General features: G+C 32.0%; 1 protein-coding gene across 3 annotated transcripts; it reads right to left on the reverse strand.

Annotated features, from left to right (window-relative positions):
• On the reverse strand, window positions 919-10,097 carry LOC109724956 (citrate synthase, mitochondrial). 3 transcript variants are annotated; one of them, XM_020253959.1, is made up of 20 exons: window positions 9,723-9,773; window positions 9,100-9,162; window positions 8,621-8,662; window positions 7,216-7,281; window positions 7,021-7,086; window positions 6,735-6,848; window positions 6,107-6,170; window positions 5,495-5,577; window positions 5,071-5,120; window positions 4,875-4,952; window positions 4,550-4,678; window positions 4,414-4,456; window positions 4,079-4,165; window positions 3,874-3,975; window positions 3,109-3,216; window positions 2,947-2,997; window positions 2,159-2,232; window positions 1,888-1,939; window positions 1,357-1,461; window positions 919-1,238 (listed from the first exon to the last, which is right to left on the reverse strand). In XM_020253959.1, the coding sequence occupies exons 1-19, from the start codon at window positions 9,771-9,773 to the stop codon at window positions 1,369-1,371; spliced, it is 1,416 nt and encodes a 471-aa protein (XP_020109548.1). In that variant the 3' UTR covers window positions 919-1,238; window positions 1,357-1,368. The 3 variants fall into 3 exon arrangements, with proteins under 3 accessions (XP_020109548.1, XP_020109547.1, XP_020109546.1); XM_020253957.1 differs by lacking the exon at window positions 919-1,238 and adding an exon at window positions 9,993-10,097 and having other exon boundaries at window positions 1,369-1,461; window positions 9,723-9,796; XM_020253958.1 differs by lacking the exon at window positions 919-1,238 and having other exon boundaries at window positions 1,333-1,461.

Genomic DNA, 19,454 nt, shown 5'->3' on the forward strand with positions numbered 1-19,454 from the left:
ATTTATTTATTTTGGTTGAAAAAATTGTGCACACTCTTTGGGCCTCGTGTTGTAATAAATTCAAATTAGAAAGTTCTTCTCTCAAATTAAATTTCAAGATGAAAAGTTAAAACACTCCTAAAAGTAACCGCGAGCGTTTACTTCTGCAACCCTTCCAATGATGGAATATCTGAAACAACGATTAATGCTGTCAAATTTAATCGAGGCTAGCTACGAGCTTTCTGAGTTTACTTTCACATTGTTTCTTACGATAGAATATCCAAATCAACAATCAATGCAGTTAAATTTGATCTAAGCTATAAGCTTTTTAGGTCCCGTATTTCAAAATTGATCATTTTAATAATGGCTTCCATAAAATAAATTTAAGACCACTTGTAATGTCGCATACTCAAAATTAGAGCCCTAAAATGTTTAAATTCTCTAAATCATGTTTAATGATACCAATAGAAGTTAAAAGTTTCTGTTTACTTCCAAATAGTATTCTGGCTTCACTCCATCATGTTTAGTTCCTCAAGTTTGACCTAGACTTTAATTCTATTGTTTTGATTACATCTGAATTGTTTCTACAATCATATTGAAATCAAATTTAATAATTTTTTTATACTTTCCATGCCAAACATTTAATAAAATACAACTCCGAAATATCTTTATTAAATATCAATATTAAAAACATTATTTTCTCACAGCTTAAATTTTTGCAAAATAATAAATATTTCAAAAAATTTCACATAATAACAAAATAGGAGATCCTAAGATCGAGTCCTACCACGCTAATATAAATAAAAAATATATATATATCCATTTCCCACCAGTTTTTAGTTTTAAGTTTTTGACGAACAAATAATTGTTTCACATAATTTACCAATCTCAACAACACTAGAAAACACACAAGAGGAAATGTCATACACAGAGCAGAGGTAAAGGCACAAATTTTCTTTCCAAATTCCTGATCCATCACAAAATCGGAATCTGCGAGCAAGTGGAGTTCCGAATTTAAGTACAAAAGAACAGGCAAAAATTACTTATCATTAATCTCACTACCCAGATCAATGTAATAACAAACATGAGATTGTCGACACGAATATCTACCTGATCGATTGGAGCGTCCTGCTCCAGTTATTATCGCCGCCAAAAAAAAAAAGCCAAAAAGTAAAAGAAAATTGAGGCCAAGACGTGCTTCTAGTTCTCTTATTTTCTGTTACAAGAAATCGTTTTTGTGCAACTCTAGACTCGGTCACNCAAAAAAAAAAAAAAAAAAAGCCAAAAAGTAAAAGAAAATTGAGGCCAAGAAGTGCTTCTAGTTCTCTTATTTTCTGTTACAAGAAATCGTTATTGTGCAACTCTAGACTCGGTCGCGGCATTTTTGAATCAGGCTACATTTTTGCAGTAGTTTTCGAGCCAATCCATCGTCACGCTCTTTGGTCTTTCAAGCGGCAGACCGAGGGCGCGATCCCACACAAGCTGCATCATTACAAATTGTTTAGAAAGAACTTCCACAGCATGGTTTTATTTTTCATTTTCTTTCTTTTGATAGAACAGGAAAAACCCATCTGTATTGACAGCATGATGTTAGCAAATGTGATCACTTTTAACTTTTTTTTTTTCCCCCATCAATCATTTCACCAGAGAATTAAGAGTTTACTAAAATTTTCTTTAAGCTTTACAGTTTAGTCGCACCTGCACCAACTTTGTGATGCTTAAAACGCATCTATTTCAAAAGAGGGATGATGTTAGTGAGATGGAAAATTTCAACGAGTCATTAGCATCAAAAAGGACCCAAGAACCACATTGATATCTCCACAGCAAACTAGCGACTTGAGATCCTATTCCGATGGTTTTCAAGACGGTGCAAGTAAAGAGTAAGAAGAGAAGGTAACAAGTAAGAACCTGAGATCCAATTCCGATGCTTCTCGAGACGCCAAACAAGACGGTGAAATACCTGCAGAGTGAAATTTTCGACCAAAGTTATCTCATGATTTGTACAATTCAAAGGCACTCTGATAGCTGTAGAAAATATTATAAATTCTGATATTGTTCGACTGAGTTGTGTAACAACTGAAGCAGCTTTCGGTAACAGGGAGAAGACAATGCATCCATTATAACTTTCATTTTAGTCGCATCTAATGTGAGTTTTGATAGTAGGGAGAAGAAAACTTACCTGGCTTCAGTCAAGCCAAAATGGTTCAGTAGAACTCCACTATGAGCATCAACATTGGGCCATGGGTTCTTAACCTGCAAGTAATGGGAAAGTAGGGTCATTACTCCAATATTGAGGAATTGGTTGACATTAAGAAAAGCAAATACATGGAGACATCCTTACCATGATTGAAATTTTCTTTAAAAAAAAAATTATTCCTATAAAAAAATAAATCCTCATCATCTATGGTGCAAAGGTCTATTAGGACGAACAAAGAAACGAACTATATTTTCTGTACTGTTCATAGCAAACAAACACCGCAGTCTAAAGACGAATGATCAGAATACAACTTGTTGAGTCATCTGGATAAAGAATGTTTACCGAATAAAAATAAAAAATAATCAAAAATTTTTCATAATTGAAACTTAGGAAGGGACGATAATTGCATTATTTGTTATTGGGCGTATAGCAGCATTCGGTTACTTATTCATGCTTTACTTGAAGCCACAACAATTAATACCAGCAACCATGAAACTAATGCTATCAACATCTTTCCCCGTGCATCTTTCAATGTACAATAAATTCTAGAGTGCATTATGTCATAATAAAGTCAACAGATCCCATCTTCTGCTCCATCCAACAAGATCAAATTGACATGGGACTTTTCAGAATAAGAAATCCTCTCGGAGGGGGAAAAAAAAAATGAAAAGGAATACACATGCTGCTGAAAAAGTAACAGTTCAGGTACATTTCAACAAGAAGTAAAATCTATATATGTGTTAATGGAGAAAAATTCACATTTTACTTACCTTGCCTAGCTCAGTGAGTATGGGGGGAACAACTTCATACAACTTCGAAACCTATAAAGAAAAGTCATACAAATGTTACAAATGACTATAAAAAAGATGAAAAGAAACTGTTCAAGATCGATGCTGACGCAAAGGAAGAAATGGGATTGTTACAGCACTAACCAGCTGGAAAAGTGGGTCATCAGGTAAATGCTTTAAAGCAAACTCTCTTTGGCATGTATATCGCGGATCTGTTTTCCGTAGAACTCCATGACCAAATCCAGGAACAACCTAAGATTGGTTTCAATAGTTTAGTGCTTCCAAATTAGCGAGTACTGAAAAGGAAGATATAAGAAACACAATAGGAGAGCTCCTAAGTCCAATTCAAGTTCTAAAGCCAATTTTGTGACAAAATAAATAGAATGTAACTAAATCCAGATAAAAGAATGCTGACAAAAAACAGTCATGTTTCAACATGGAAAATTTTCTCCTTATATAATTGTAACGCTTTTAGAAAAAGAAAAAATAAAATGGTTTCACTAGCTAAAGACAGCTCAGTTTGGACAACTTTAAAAGATAACCAAGCCATTGGATGCATGAGTTAGCATATGTATATTTTAGGAAATCAAATACTTTAGTTTGCCCTTCTTTAAAATTAAAGTCTTCCAAACATAATCTTGCAAGTTCAATCCAAGCCTCAAAGCCAACTTTATGTCCAAGTAAGAAGAACATAACAAAACCGAGATAAAAGAACAATGACAAAGAACTATTTGTTTCAACATGGAAAATTTTCTCCCTATACATATAAACTTCTGTTTAAAAAAAGAAAACAGAAAATAAAATGGTTTCACAATCTTTACTGCATAATTTGCACTATTTCAAAAGATAACCAAGCCCTTGTATGCATGGAGTGGCACGACTAATATTTTAGCAAAACAAATAAGGTACCTTGCCACTATTTAAAGTCTTCCAGACATAGTCCTTCAACTGATTGGTTGTTATGTTTTCTCCACACTCCTCTACCACAGATTTGATCCATAGAAGCACTTCCTGTGACAGCAATACCGTAATTAGTGAAACAGCGGACATAGTCAATTCAAAGAGTAACCACAAAATGAACAAGGAGAAAATTAGCACAACAGGTTGGAAATACCTGATTAGCTAGGCCATGAAGTGGGCCTGCTAAACCATTAAGTGCTGCCGCAAAAGAAAGATAAGGATCTGAGAGAGCACTAGCAACCTGAAAGTTGAATATAATGAATTTATCTTGATTGTAAGGGTAGTCTAAGATAAATCTTTAAATATGCAAATTAGAGTGAAGCAAATTTTAAAAGTCAGCGACTAGTGCAAACTGCTAGAGAACATTAATGTACTTCAGGACAATTTGGAATTATATATACTACTCGCAACCACTTTTTAGAAGACATTACTAAGAAGTAATCAAGATACAAATACAAATAGATGATTTAGCGTTCTTGCATCTCTTACCAGATGACCTGTATGTGCGCTAACATTACCACCTTCATGATCACTGCATTACATGTGAAAAGTCAATGTCATCAATCTTAATTCAAGCCAATTAATACAAATGGGAAAATTCTAGAAGCAATGACAGAAAGGTAACCTGTGTATTGTTACATAAAGTCTCATTAACTCCTGCATTTTTGGATCATCAAATCCAAGCATGTGTGAAAAATTTGCACCATAATCGAGAGAATCATCAGCAGGTATAACTTTCCCATCCTTGTAAATCCTTAAAAGCATAAAAAAAAAAAAAAACATAACAACACTCAAATTATAGCATACAAAATGGAGTACTTATCAACATAGTTTACTGAAATATGCCAAACTAGATGATGGTAAGGTGCAAAAATATTTATGTACATAGGACTGCAACTGTCTTGTTAAAAGTTGCTGAAATGAATGCAGCCATAAAGAATGCACACTACCTGCGATAAACATAAGAAGCCACAACTGGAAGCCGAGCAACTAAATTCATACAATCCTCGTAAGTAGGTTCCCAAAACCTATAGGAGCAATGACCAAAGCCGCGCAAATTCATCATACAAGCATTTCGATTACTTGCACACACACACACAGAGAGAGAGAGAGAGAGAGAGAGAGAGCAGAAATAATGACAATTACTTTGCTTTTGGCATTCCTTTATCATATGCCTTTTGAAATTCACTTTCCACCTGACATAAGAAGGTGACGAGAACATACATCAAGAATAATGCTGTAGCATAAAAGTAAGACTAGGTTGCAGTACATGACCCATTAGCATATAAATCAATTTGCTATACTCGTAAATTTGGACTATCTTATGAACTGCCCAAAAAAAAATCTACAGTAAGTAAGAATATGGAATAATGAAAAAGAACTATTATGTGCATATACTTGAGCTTAGAAAAGAAAGACAAACGAGGATTCCCTAAGAGGGCATGCAAAAATCAAAGGCACAGTAAAAGACAGCAAGAGATTGTTATATAAATATATTTTTGAGAACAAATAATTTGCAGATGAGAAGCTTAATGGATCAACCAAAACATTGCCATGGGCCTTGATATACCTGAAGTGCCATTACTCCGGTAGCAAATTGAGTCATTGGATGAGCAGCAACAGGAAGTGCATTGATTGCCTTGAATACATGATCTGTGTAGATATCCAAAATCAGATAATCCGCAAAACTTGCTGGAGTTGAAGGGAAGAATGGAAGGGCAGCATACTTATCCACAAAACTTGCTAGAGTTTCTAGAGAATATCAACTGTATAGAATGAAATGTATATTTATGATTGTATCTTGAACTATATATGTTGTAAAGATACCAAAATCCAAAAGACAAATCAGACACATCTGGCTGCTGTCCTTAAAAAAAATTTCAAAAGAAAAGAAAATTTATCACTTCTTTTTAATTAGGGGTCTTTGCATAAAAAATCCACTGATTTTTCATGTTTTTCAACAGTGACCACCTTTTTGGTTTTGCAATACAGGGTTTATTTTTAATTTTTTTTTATGAAAATCACTTAATCCAGTTATGGATTTTCAAAAAAAATATAATCATTTTATTTAAATTATGAGAAATCAATGGTTGTATAAATTTTTCTATAATTTGCAACCCATTGCATCAATAAGTTACTTATCCGAACTATGAGATATCAATGAAGCTCGCCAATAGAAAACCTGGAACTTTTGAACGACTACGCAATTCCTTGGAGAGTGCATCAGTTTGCTCTTCGCTTGGCACCTAGCATAAAGAGAAGCAATTAGCCAAAACTTTTGATGCGCAAAAAAAAAAAAAAGGAAGAGAAAACCTTTAGGTAAACGAAACTGAGGGCAGATACAGGGCATAGAGGCAAACACCCATTGAAGGAAATAAAGGCAGGAAAAGTAAGTTGCCTCGGAAAGAAAATGACGAGGCACACAAAGTAAAACAAATGCCGCATCCTCCAATCAGATTTTTTTCATTACTGAATATGCAGTCTCCCTTTCTATATACATGCTATTTTCTATTGCAAAACCATTTACTAACACCCACGAGACATACTGGTAACTTGTTCGGATGGATTTAACAGGTTTTGTTCTCTCAAATAGTCTGACAACAGTTAGTATTGAATGTCAGGTATTAATCGTGTAATGAATGAAAGATCAACATACAGAAGGTCACCAACAAAGCAATTAAACCTAGATAATCCAAGATGTGTAATCAAGGTAATCAGTTACCTCTTTGCACAAGTATAAACTGTACAAAATAGTATACCCACAATAACTGTCTTCTCATTCTCAATTATCAAACAAGTTAACGGATTACCTTTCCGGTCAAAAGAAGCCAGAGGAGACCCTCGGGCAATGGCTCCCCTCCCTTGACTGCAGATGGCAATAGCTTCTGGCATTCAGGAATTGACAGGCCTCTAAAGCGAATACCCTAAAAATCATAAAATAAATAAATTGCATTAGTTTATGAATTTCTCCATTATCTTATGATTTTAGGACAGGATAAATTGATTAAAGACAAAGTAATTATGTAAAAAATATGCCAGCAATAGTTCATAGTGACACTTCGCTACAAATATATGAGGTCTAACAGGAAAATGCACCTCATCTGCATCAAGTAATGATGTCTCCCACAGCAATCCAATCATTCCTCTCATTCCACCAATAACCTGTTAAAACAAGAACTTGGGATGAATGCCTACAATTATACAAGTATATATGTGCTTGTGACGAAAATTAATTATTCAGGACAGCTGATATATGATAATCAAACTTTTTAAGTATCGACAAATGCATACCATATCAACAGTGATGTTTCCAAGCTGAACTTTTCCATGTTCTGACTTGAGTTTCTTCAAGCGTTCCTGTAGCAGGCAATGTAAGTTAGCCAGAGAAAATCAAGTGACAATATAGAAAAAAACTATATGGTACAATCTATTTATTGTATCATCTTGCATTTACATTTTTGGCAACCAGTTTTCACCAGAGAGTCATGACAGTAGCTGAAGTGCACAATATTCTATGTATGTACTGCAGTGCAGTAGTATATGGTCACAAGTCAGACAGCATGTCTTTTTTCCACCATGCATCAGTCATGTTGAAGCGTAATTGTGTTCATATGTTATATTTAATACTTGGCCTAAGATCAGGGGCTTCCTTTTTCCTCTTGGATCAATTCCCAACAAGCCACAAACCTCATTTCTATTTCCAATAGGGCAGATTTATCTGTTATGTCTGTTCCTTTATCTGTAATACTAAAATCAAATTGCAAATTTCACGCAAATATATGGCAAAGTTAACCTGGTTCATTAGCATCATCCATATCAGGCAATTCATGAGTTTATAGATTACATATCAATTTTAAAGGTGTATGCATAGTTATATATAAATAGTGAACATATTAAAAGGGAGTGATGATGCTGCTCCCAGAAAACTCGATTTTCATCAACAATATCAAATTTCCACATCACCAATCTCTTGCCAGCCAATACCTGCCACTACATCTTACACTTTTAAATTTGCCGTATCATTAGCATACATAAGGAATTAAGACTCTCATTCAGCTGAAGATACTTGATCGATAAGATTCATACATGAGCCAGCCAGTAGTCTATTCTATTTAGTTTAAATGCCACACAAGACATCATTTATTGAAACAACTTCGTTTAATCGCCGCTCAAACTAGAGTGGACTCTTTTGAGCTGAGTTTTCACTTTTCAGCCAGTCCTCTCTCTCTTTATTCTCCTCAATCAACCAAATTAATTGGAAGATATATGACTAAAATTCAAATTCTTGTACATAATCAATCAAGATATGAATGTCGATAAGAGTTCTCAAAAAAAAAAAAAGATACAAAATTCAGCAAAAATAAGACAAAACTATATGCCGGCAAGAGCGTACAGTTGCATCTTATGTCGCAAAATCTATCAAAATTGGAAAAATATAGGCTTCAATAGTAAATTGACTTAGTTGATTACTTAAGATCAGTTCTTAATTAATAAACAGAGTCGTAGCAGCTTCTCAAATAAAATTCTTGAGTTTTGGTTCTAAAATCATTTGTTCGTTTTGACTTTTAAAGTCACATTCTTTTTGCATTACCAAGTCTTCATAGTCATTTCAGTCATTTCAACAGCATAACATTGGAAAGGGACAAGAAAAAAGTATATCATAAAACCAGATAATCTACTCGGGGAAACAGCAAACCTGTTGTTCAGGAATCAGATCTTGCAACTGGGAACGAAGATCCTGCATATAAATACATTATATAAGGAGAAAAAGAAGTCAACACCGTGATAAAGGGGGAGAAAAAACAAAATATCTTTTGGAGTTTAAAAAAAAAAACAATTCCTGGATTGTAGAAAGGAAACCAAAAGTAAATTGCAAATATAAAATCTGGAAATCGCAAGTGGATGATCGGCTGCCCAAACAACTTCCCCAACTTATCACAAGAGGAAGACCACTGAATTTTATAATGAAACAAAGTAGATTGGTGGGCATGGTTTCCCACTTCAGGCTGGTCAAACGGAAAGCATGGCGATTCAACAAACAATAAATATTTAGAAGAAAAGAGCTATTTGGCAAACGATAATTAAAACTTCATGATTCCCAAACTAACAAGGAGAGAAATAATTTTTTAAAAAAAAGTTGTATGAAATGCAATAGAGGAGCATATTATAGCTCACAAGATCAGAAGAGCTCTGCACTTGCAACCATCGGACCGATCCCAATGTGGTGGATTGCTGAGCCTGGAATCCACATTTAAAATCACCACAAATTAAGAACACATAGCATAGTAGTGAAAAAACTCAAATTGCCTACTCTAACTATGAAATAGGTTATAAAATGTATGGAGACATCATCGACTATAGGCCATTTTTAAATAACCCTCCAACTACATTTTTCTTTTTTAATTGGCACAGCTTTAACTTTTGTTTGCTTCAAATTTGAGTTATTTTTCTAAATTAAATTGAGAATCATACTGTTCAATTAGCAGTTAGCCCTTGAATTTAACAAAATTTATAGCTCCATCAGCTGAAAAAGATTTTTAGAACAATTAAATTTAAATCACTGTAGGATTCAACAAAAAATTCTTAATTCGGTTATGGAAATAACTTAAATCGAAATGGTTTATACTCAAGGGGCTATGTAAATTGTTTGCCAATAAAATGTTGTTAAAATTAGTCAAAGTACTAAAAATTTAGCTCAAATTTAGCACAAATTTGCAAGATGATCCAGATCCGAGCAAATAAAAGTAAAACAACAAATAACCTAAACAACATCAAGATCACGTATCAGTATCACTTACGAGGCGAGATCGGAGCTTCGATAGCGCGGCGACACTTCGGAAAAACGCCATCTTTCGCACTTTGACCTAAAAACCTACAAAAAATCACAAAAAAAAAACCACATGGTAAACACTAATCATCAAAAACAAAGAGCAAAAACCTCAAAACGAATAACGGATTAGGGTTTGGCAAGGAGAAAAAAAAAAAGGAAAAAAAAAATTAAAGCTCTGAATCAAGAGAAATATATGATGCCATAATCGAAACAAGGAGTAAAATTGATACAAAAATACCTAAAAATGGAAAAATCCAGAGGAAATCGATGGGAAAAAGAGGAAGCGGCGTGGATACAGGAGGAGGAGAGCTTAAACTATTTTGGAAATGGAGTGGGGTTTAATGTATTTTTCGCCATATGTTGGTGCGAAATGTCTTGGAAGACCCTGTACTATCTCAATATTGCGAATTGACCCTCTAATTCTTCACTTTTACCCCCCAACTTTTCACACAAAGGCCACTTTGTTGTAGGAAATCTTACAAACTAGTTTTGTAACTTTGTAATAAATTTTTTAAAAAAAGGAAAAACTTAAAATACCACCCTTGTAGTTTTATACTTTTTTTACTTTAGTATCATGGTTTAAAGTATATCAATTTAGTGGCTTGTGATTCCATTTTTATCTTTTTATTATCGATTCCACTAATTTTTTTCGTTAAATTAGTAACAAAGTTAAAACTAAAGGATACTAAAGTGAATATTTGATAAACTTATGTGGGATATCTGAAGTTTTTTGTATATAATTTAATAAAATATTAATGGAGAAGCTGACGAAAAGATATAAATAAAACCACAGGACACTAACTTGATACACTTTAAACTACAGAGTATTAAAATAAGAAAGTGCGAAACCACAAGGGTGGCATTTGAAGTTTACCCAAAACAAAGCATTAATTTTTGCTTAATTTAGTAGTTGTTATTCACATTATTATCTTGCATATCTTAAAAATAAAGCATATGACCATCTGGCTTCTAAAATACACTAGCATAAGCAAGATCATAAACAAAAAATATAAAATAAAAAAATAATTATTTTAAGACAAATTAAGTTATATAGTAGGCAAGTACTAAACGGTAATATATACATTTTTAGAACTTATTTTGTTCTACTGCAGCAGAGCGTAGTGTTTATGTAGTTTTGTTATTAGATATAGTATTTATAGGTTCTTACTCTACTGTGTCGTAAGATATAATATTATTATATAAAATATTGTCTAGCTGGTATGTTTGGAAAAAAAAAAATTATGTTAAAATCTCTTCAACCAATTCTCCCTATAATAGAAGTAGAAAAAGATAAATTTGAGTTTTTTTTTTGGTCTCAGAATCTCATTTTTAATCTTTGCTTTTGCAAAATTGCTAGAATATTTTCACTTTATCATCTATACTGTTGTAAATGTTCATCGCTGAAAACAAAAGTACGACAAATAAAGGAGTGTTTGGTTCCGAAATGCAAAACTATTTTTTTGAAAATAAAATTTTACATAAAAATACTTTTTCACAATTTTATTTTTAAATATAAATATTTGAAAAAAAAAGGAATTTTTCGTAAAATACAAAGAAGCTTTTCTAAAAAAACTACATTTTTTAAAAACTCAAGAGACTGAAAACACTTTTTTTAGCTAGAAAACTATTTCTTAAAATATTTTTCAGGAAACCAAATCATCAAAAAACTATAAAACACTATTTTTCAAAAAAAGATTTTTCACAAAAAATACCTTTTTCTACATATTTGGAAAAAAAAAACTATTTTTTTATGAAATCCAAAAAAATAATTTGTATAAATATTTTTGAAAAAAAAAAATAAACTAACCAAAAGTACTTTTGCTCTCATAAATATATTTTATTTTTATATTTTAAGAGAAGAGGGACTATGCCGCAATATCACATAAGACAGGGACTCTCTAGACATTTTGCTCCATATTGTGTTCCAATAATACCCCTGCAAAGTGTCCCAATCAGGAAAGTTCCTTAAAAAAAAAAATTAAAAAAAAAACTTTCTATGCCCAAAATGCTCCTCACGCCGATGAGAGTCGTGCTCCGCAAGATTTGGAAAGCAGTAACCGTTGGATCCAAAAATAACGGTCGAGAGTGATCCGCCACAGCGAGACACACGCAGTCCACCACGGCCGTTTGATCGGAATCGGACGGCGTCTGATGCCGCCGATTTAAACGGCGGGTTTCGGAGACTTTTCATTGCGAGCGCGTAAAAGATCGGCTTGAAAAGTCGCCGAGGAGAAAAAGAATCGGCGATTCGCGCCGACGAGATGGGATCGGTCGAGCGGACCGGAGATGAACGGACCGGATCGAACGGTTCGAGCCTGAACCGGGATTTTGGCAGTATATTATGCGTGGACCGGGTCCAGCATTAACAAAGCAAACATCAAACTGTACACCAAAAAAAAAAAAAACATAAATATTATATTATATGTATTACTCTTATAAATAAATTTTATAAAACAATTAAATTTCGAACTTAAAAATATAAGTCATGCTTACCTTCTCGTGATTTACACTTTTTGACTACCTGAATACAGACACGTATGCTAATTTATAAAATATTGTAAAGTTTATTTATAAGTGAAGCATTATTCATTTTTCTATTACACTTTTCTACAGTAAATAATGTAATTTGGTCATCCAAGTCGGCGTGGACAACTAAAAGTCTCGTTTGGCCTTTCTATGCAGGACAGAGAGACCCGAAGAAATGCGAATCTCACTAATGTTATTAGATTAAAAGAAAATGTATATATATAAACTATTCCAATAAAACATTTTTACTTTTTTCCGCCGTAGAATCAAAAGCGCTAGACAAACATTTCTGTTTCTGATTCTTAATCTCATTTCTGCTTTCTACTTCACCGAAAAGCAGAGGACCGTCTCTCTACGTGTTTTCACTCCAACTTGTTCGGCCCGTGGACCCTTAATCGAGCGCGATGAGTGAGTGTTGATGGGCTTAATTGGGCTTAATTGGGCTTTGTTTATCACAAGGCCCACTACCATCACTACAGCTGCAGCTATTCTATAATTTTATTTATTTTATTTTATTTTACATTCAATATTTTTGGCATCTCAAGGCTAATAAATCATAATAAAAACATTATAGTAATGTCAAAAAAGAAATCATTTATAATTTTTAAACACTAATTCTGTATAATTTTATTGGAGGAAAAAAAAATTTGTCCAAAACAAAAAAAATTGCTTTCAAATTTTTATTTTTTTTACTGCCGAGTAAATACTTTGGATGAAATAGTTGCAATCAATCCATCGTCCACTTCTGCATATTTTGATACACAAAATTCTATTTTAAAAAATAAAAAAACAAACATGATGCCAAATAAGGTCTTAATTTATATATACTTTAAATAGTGTTAATCATATTTAATAAAGTCGATCATCAATTAGGATGTCCTACTACGATCCTACTACGTGTGTGTAGCTTCTCCAATTTTCTTTTTCACTTATGTGATTTTAATCCTACCTTCAAGGAGTAATTGAATAATTCAAATTAACAAATTGGTAATGCTAAAATAATTTAACAAATTAATTAGTAGCTAGTCATTAAGGAATAAGAGAGAAGTGATAATTAGAGGATTATAGGTGAGAGAAAAACGGTAGTGAAATAAGAAAGAGATTGCATTAAAAATTTGAAGTGCAATTTTCAAAAACTAAAGAAGCTTTACACATAGTTTTTTAAGAAAGTTTTACCTCAACTTTTAAGCTATGCATAGTAATATCTTTCCATACCAAAATATAAATAATATAATAGATTGATTAATATTAGCTCACCACTAGTTTTTCTCTTTATTTTTTACATCCCAAAGAGGTGCTCTTAATTTGTTCAGGAGCAAGCCCTATAAATTAATGTGGCATATAAATCCAATATAATTGGGTTTATCTTAATTATTAGAATTAATTTAGAAAGAACAATGCATTTTCTACATTATTACTTGTATAAATTAACAAATAAAAAAAATCTTAATCACCTTTCAAGGTTAATTAATCCTAATTGTCAACATTATCTAGCTTTGATACACATAGTGATATTAGTCAAGACGATTATGTTGCCACCTATTCCATGAATGTAAAAATTAACCAACTGGGTGTTTAATTAAAGATTAATAATTATTATCTTAATACCAAATTGTTAAATAATAATAGCTAATGTGACTTTTTAAGGGCCATTGGTTACTTAATGTAATGTAAATTTATTGTTATATATATATGGCATATTTGATGGAGAAAGGGCATTGACATAACTCAAGTCAAGCAGAAATAAAAATTCCTCCAATATTTAATTTAATTAATAAAACCAATAATATTGTGATTTATTGCATTATTTTGCTCTGTTTAGATATTTTTTAAAAAAATCTACATCAATTTGTCCCCCTCATTAATGTTCAAGCTGTTTAATTAGCACTTATTAACCCCCTTTTTTTGTCACATTTTTTGTGCAAATTCTATTGCAAATTACATAAAAGAAAATGTGTTCAAATATTGACTGGGTTAGATGTTGTTTTTCAATTTTTTGAAGAGGACACTGCAAATTGCGATACATATTATTAGAAGTTTTCTGCATTTTAGCTTTTTTTTTTTTTTTTCTAAAGTCTGTTAGGTATATACTTTATAACTTTTGCGAGGACTTTAATTTCAACTTAAAATTATTGCAAATAATGATGTAGGTTTCATGACATCACAAGCCGCTAAGCATGATTTAGGCTTGAAATATGAATAATGGATATCACTACAACAAAAACGGTCTATAGCGACACTTTTAAATGTAGGTATATGTCAAAAAAGTGCTGCTAGCTAAAATTACCGACACTTTTAAAAAGTGTTGCTATATGTGGGGTCGCTAAGTATATAGTAACAGTTGAAGAGTGTCACTATAACTTAAAAAAGTGTTGCTAATTTACCAACACTTATTTAAGCATTTAACAACCGCCGAAACTCTATCTTGTTGGCTGCGGTGGCGGAGGAGGACGACAGGAAAGGCTCTTCGTCTAGAAGTTCAGTGAATTGAGTGAAGAGAGAAGAAAATATGGTAATTGATTTTTCTTTTTTTTTTTTCTTTTCAGTTTATAATCGGGCCAAATGGACTGGGTGTGGTGGGTTGAGTAGAGTAATCTTTTATTTTTTGTTGGATTGGGCTCTATATTTAGACATTAGTAGATATTTTTTAAAATTTTAGTATAAATAGAACACTTTCTTAAAAGTGTCCCAAACATGTGTCCCTATAACCTAATTCTGTTGTAGTGTATATAGCTTCTTCTACTTAACTAATAAAAAACAACTAAGTAATTGTAGCTTGAGATGCACTTAATCGTAAAACTTGTTAACCCAACAATTAAAGCGCGAAAAGGACATTTTAAGTAGTGTTTAGTACAACTTGTAAGGACATATTGAGGTTGTTAAAAGTTTGGTGGCTATAAATCCACATTTTATTTCAACTAGTAGAATATATAATTTGTAATTAATTTTTTATTATAAAATTAATTAATTTGTTAATTAGTCAAATCTTTTTGAGAGATTGAGGCCTGATCAGATATGCTTAGACATTACTCCATTTAGTTACATATAAAATTCTTCTTCTTTTTTTTATAATGGAAATATAAAACTCTTACTAATGCTATATATATAGTGGTGAATAGCAGATTTATTGAATTCGGTCAAATTTAGATAATTGATAATTACCAAATTCAATAAATTTCCTTAACAAGTTTTCACAACTAATTAATAACTCATGTTCTTCCTTAATTATCATATATATATATAACTGGCTACGGATTCATACATAAGAAGAATATATATAACTTGTAATTAAGTGCTTATTCCACTCTTAATTATGATTAATTGGATACGAGATATATACCTTGGTGAACAATTAATCAACAAGGCATAAGATAATTCAAGTACCTTTTTTTTTTTTTTTTCCAAATTTCCCAATCACTTAATTTTTTGAGAAAAAAATTTCCCATTTATTATCATTATGATTTATCACCTTACCTTTCTCAATATGATTTATCACCTACTCCACCAGAATGATCGATGGAATTGGAATTGATCCCCACATAAAAATTTGATACACATGGGTCTAAATAAAAATTAATTTTATGTTTTGTAATCATTATTAACTGGAAATTAAGGATATATCTTCACTGTACTTAGCACAGTTGACTGAGAACTTGATAGTTGATGTTGGAATTTCTAAGTTTAGAAACTAGTTGTTTTACATTACTGACTGAGTTCATTTAAAATAAAATAAAATAAACAAAGCGGACAGTTTATTATCTTTTTCTTAAAAAAAATTCTGTACACTGGATGATTTCGTTGCTCATCTACAGACAGCTCAGTGCATTCTATTGCACATAAACATGGGGAAATATAACTGACCGTCACTAGAGCAAGTGGCAAAGAGCTTGGTGGTTGGTACCTGAGACCCAAGTTCGAATCCTAGTTGATTCACATTTCCAGCTAAGTTTATTTCTAAATGAAATAAACGAAGCGGGTAGCATTCTACATATCTCTCTCAAAAAAAAATATGGGGAAATATACTGATATACCACGCGCCAATTAGAGCATCATTATAAACATTACTCGTTTCTCACACGAAAAGTTTTCTTTGTAATAGTTATTCCTTATTAAAAAAAAAAAAATTGAGGATCAACAAATGAAAAATGCTTTGGGTCTCTGATCAATTACAATGGCACCATCTCTATAAGATGTTAATTAATTAATTAATTAATATATTGAAAAATTTATCTAACACTTTTAAATGATACATATAAATCAATGGAAAAGTACTCTTATATCAAAAAAAAAAAAAAAAGCTTCAGTTCTCCTACAATGTTGAATATATTAATATTAAATATATCAACTAATTTATACGATATTTTATTATTATAAATAAAGAAAAAAACTTAAAATTAATATCACCTCTCTGAGTTCACACTTTCACACCTTAGTACTATATGGTTTAAAATATATCACTTTAGTGCCTTGTGGTTTTATTTTTCTCTTTTCGTTATCCTATTAGTTAATTTTTTTGTTAAATCAGCGACAAAGTTAAAACTATAGGTTACTAAAGTGAAAATTCAGTAAATCATAGGGTACTAAAGTGAATATTTGATAAACCATAGTTGGGGTATCTAATTAAAGTTTTTTTTGTATATAATTTAAGAAAGAGTTATAAAGTTTTTGACAGAAAGAAAAAAAAAAGAAGACCACAGAATATATATTCAAGCAATACACTTTAAACCACAAGATGCTAAAATAAAAAAATACGAACCCACAGGGTAGTATTTGAAGTTTTTTCATAAATAAATAAAGGATTAATTTTACACAAATCCCTGCAATTAAACACAGCGAATTGCAAATATATCCCTACAAAGTTCGATTTTCATAGGCTAATCTTGTAAAAGTCCTAATATTTTCAAATATATCCCTCTGGTACCGTTTATTTTATAAGTCATAATGTTTTCAAATATATTCCTTCAAAAATTTCAACTATTAATTGAAGAGAGGTAAAAAGGTCAATTCACTTCATCAAGTAACTAGAGTTAAGTATTTTAATCTATGTTTAACTAATTTTTTCTAACGGATCCTAACAGCAGGGACGTACTTGAAAATATCAGAACTTTTACAGAGACAATATATAAAAAATAAATTTTATAGAAATATATTTGTAATTTACTATGTTATTAGGGACCTATATGAAATTAACCAATAAATAAGTAAGAGGAGAGAGAAATGTGGCCACGTGCGTGCCCTCTCACGCGCTCCGCCTGCTGTGGCCCACGTCAGCAGCTGGCGCGGTGGGCCCCGCCCGGAACGGCCGACCACGTCACCCACTCCCGCCACGCCATCCACGCGGGCGGGCGGGAACACGCTCCGCGGCGCCACGTGGCGCGGCCTCGTGCGCTCCCGCGTCGTACTGGGGAGCCGGCGCGCGTCGCGTGGTGGGATGATCGGACGGTCGGTTTCGCACGGACGATCACGAATCTCGGCGCAACGTCTCTCCCTCGTGGGCGGTAGCGGGCGCGGCTTATTAGGTAAGCGGATCAAATTACATCTCCTACGCGTACCCAATAACTACCCCCATTAACTCCCCCACCCCATATTATACTACTTATAATACACTGGGTAATTAATTAATTAATTAATTTGCACCTACATTTTTCCAAGATTATTTTGTCAATCAACTTTTAATACTGCGTATTTAAAGTTGAATATTTGGCATTTTTTTATTTTTCTTTTACAAATTTTATTTCTTATCATCATATATATATATTTTTTAAAAATTATTATTTATTTACACTGATCACCGAGTTTTTTTTCTCATGATATTCTGATCTTTACCGTCCTTAGAAAAAATTAGAAGATTTGATTGAAGGTATAAGCATTTTAAAGTAAATTAAGTTATAAGCTATATATGTATCATGGATCCTTTTATAAGCCTCGTGTATTCGTGTCGGATTTCGAGGTAGGTCAATGATGCATCTAAATGTAAGATGATATATATTTTGGTTTTTCTGATGAAAGCATATAAATTTTTTTGGACAATATAAATAAATTGTATATGGTGTAAATTATTTTTTAAATTTCTTGAACCATATCAACTATTCGTATAAGAAATATAAATATATTTTAATAGATTTAATACTTAATATGTATATATAAACAATATATTAATAAGCAGCGTCCATACCGTGCTTGTGTCCTAATTTCTATTTGGTGGATTAACATATGAAACTCAAAAGTTGCAATTAATTAAATTATATATATATACATATGTCTAAATTGGATATAAGTATATATTACTCATATGAGTTGAAATGTTTGAAGTTGAAGAGAGTAATTTTATTTGAAGTGGTTATTTTAATTTATCTACAAATCCTCCTACTTAAACACAACAAAAAAAAGAAGTTTCTAATTGGGAGTAACTTTACCATCCCAGATACAAAAAAAAAAAAAAAAACAAGATTTGTATTTGCAGACTCCAACTAGGAATAACCAAATAATTAACAAAAAAATTTATAAATATAACTACTACATGTCTAATAATTGTATGAATATCTAATCACTCCATATTATAATTATACGTACCCAACCAAATTAATTAATAGTCCCGCTGTTGTATATAAATTATTAAAATTATTCTTGCGCGGTTTCTTATCGTATTGATCTTTTAAATAAAATGTCATCAAAAGAAGCCTAAGTAGCCTCTTAATTCTAAGAGGTTCCGAGTTCTTCCATTTATCATTCATGCCGGTGCATTTGTACTGTCTGGTCATTGACGCTAATCATTGATCCAAAAAATTCGAGTTGTTAGAAATATACAATCAATTCACTTAAAGCGCGTAGACACAACGCCCACGAATCTCAATTGTGACTCGGCCCAACTAGCATCACGCCACTCAAACATGACTCGGCCCAACCCAGCCTTCCNTAATATTAACCGTTGAAAATAAAAAACCCACAAAAAGTGATACTACAATATTAAAATTTTAAATCAGAAATATTTATTTTGCTTTAGTTAGTTATTAAATAATTTTCTATCAAAATTCTACTTGATTTGAATATTTATATATTGTAAAACTTGCAAACGACTCATATCGATCGTTAAAGTTATTGATTTTCATCCATTCGATCACTAGATAAATAATATCGAAAAATTATAAAAAATTTAAATCTTAGTTGGATTCTC

The sequence above is a fragment of the Ananas comosus genome, linkage group 19, assembly GCF_001540865.1.
Source record: "Ananas comosus cultivar F153 linkage group 19, ASM154086v1, whole genome shotgun sequence".
In the NCBI taxonomy this organism is placed as follows: Eukaryota; Viridiplantae; Streptophyta; class Magnoliopsida; order Poales; family Bromeliaceae; genus Ananas; species Ananas comosus.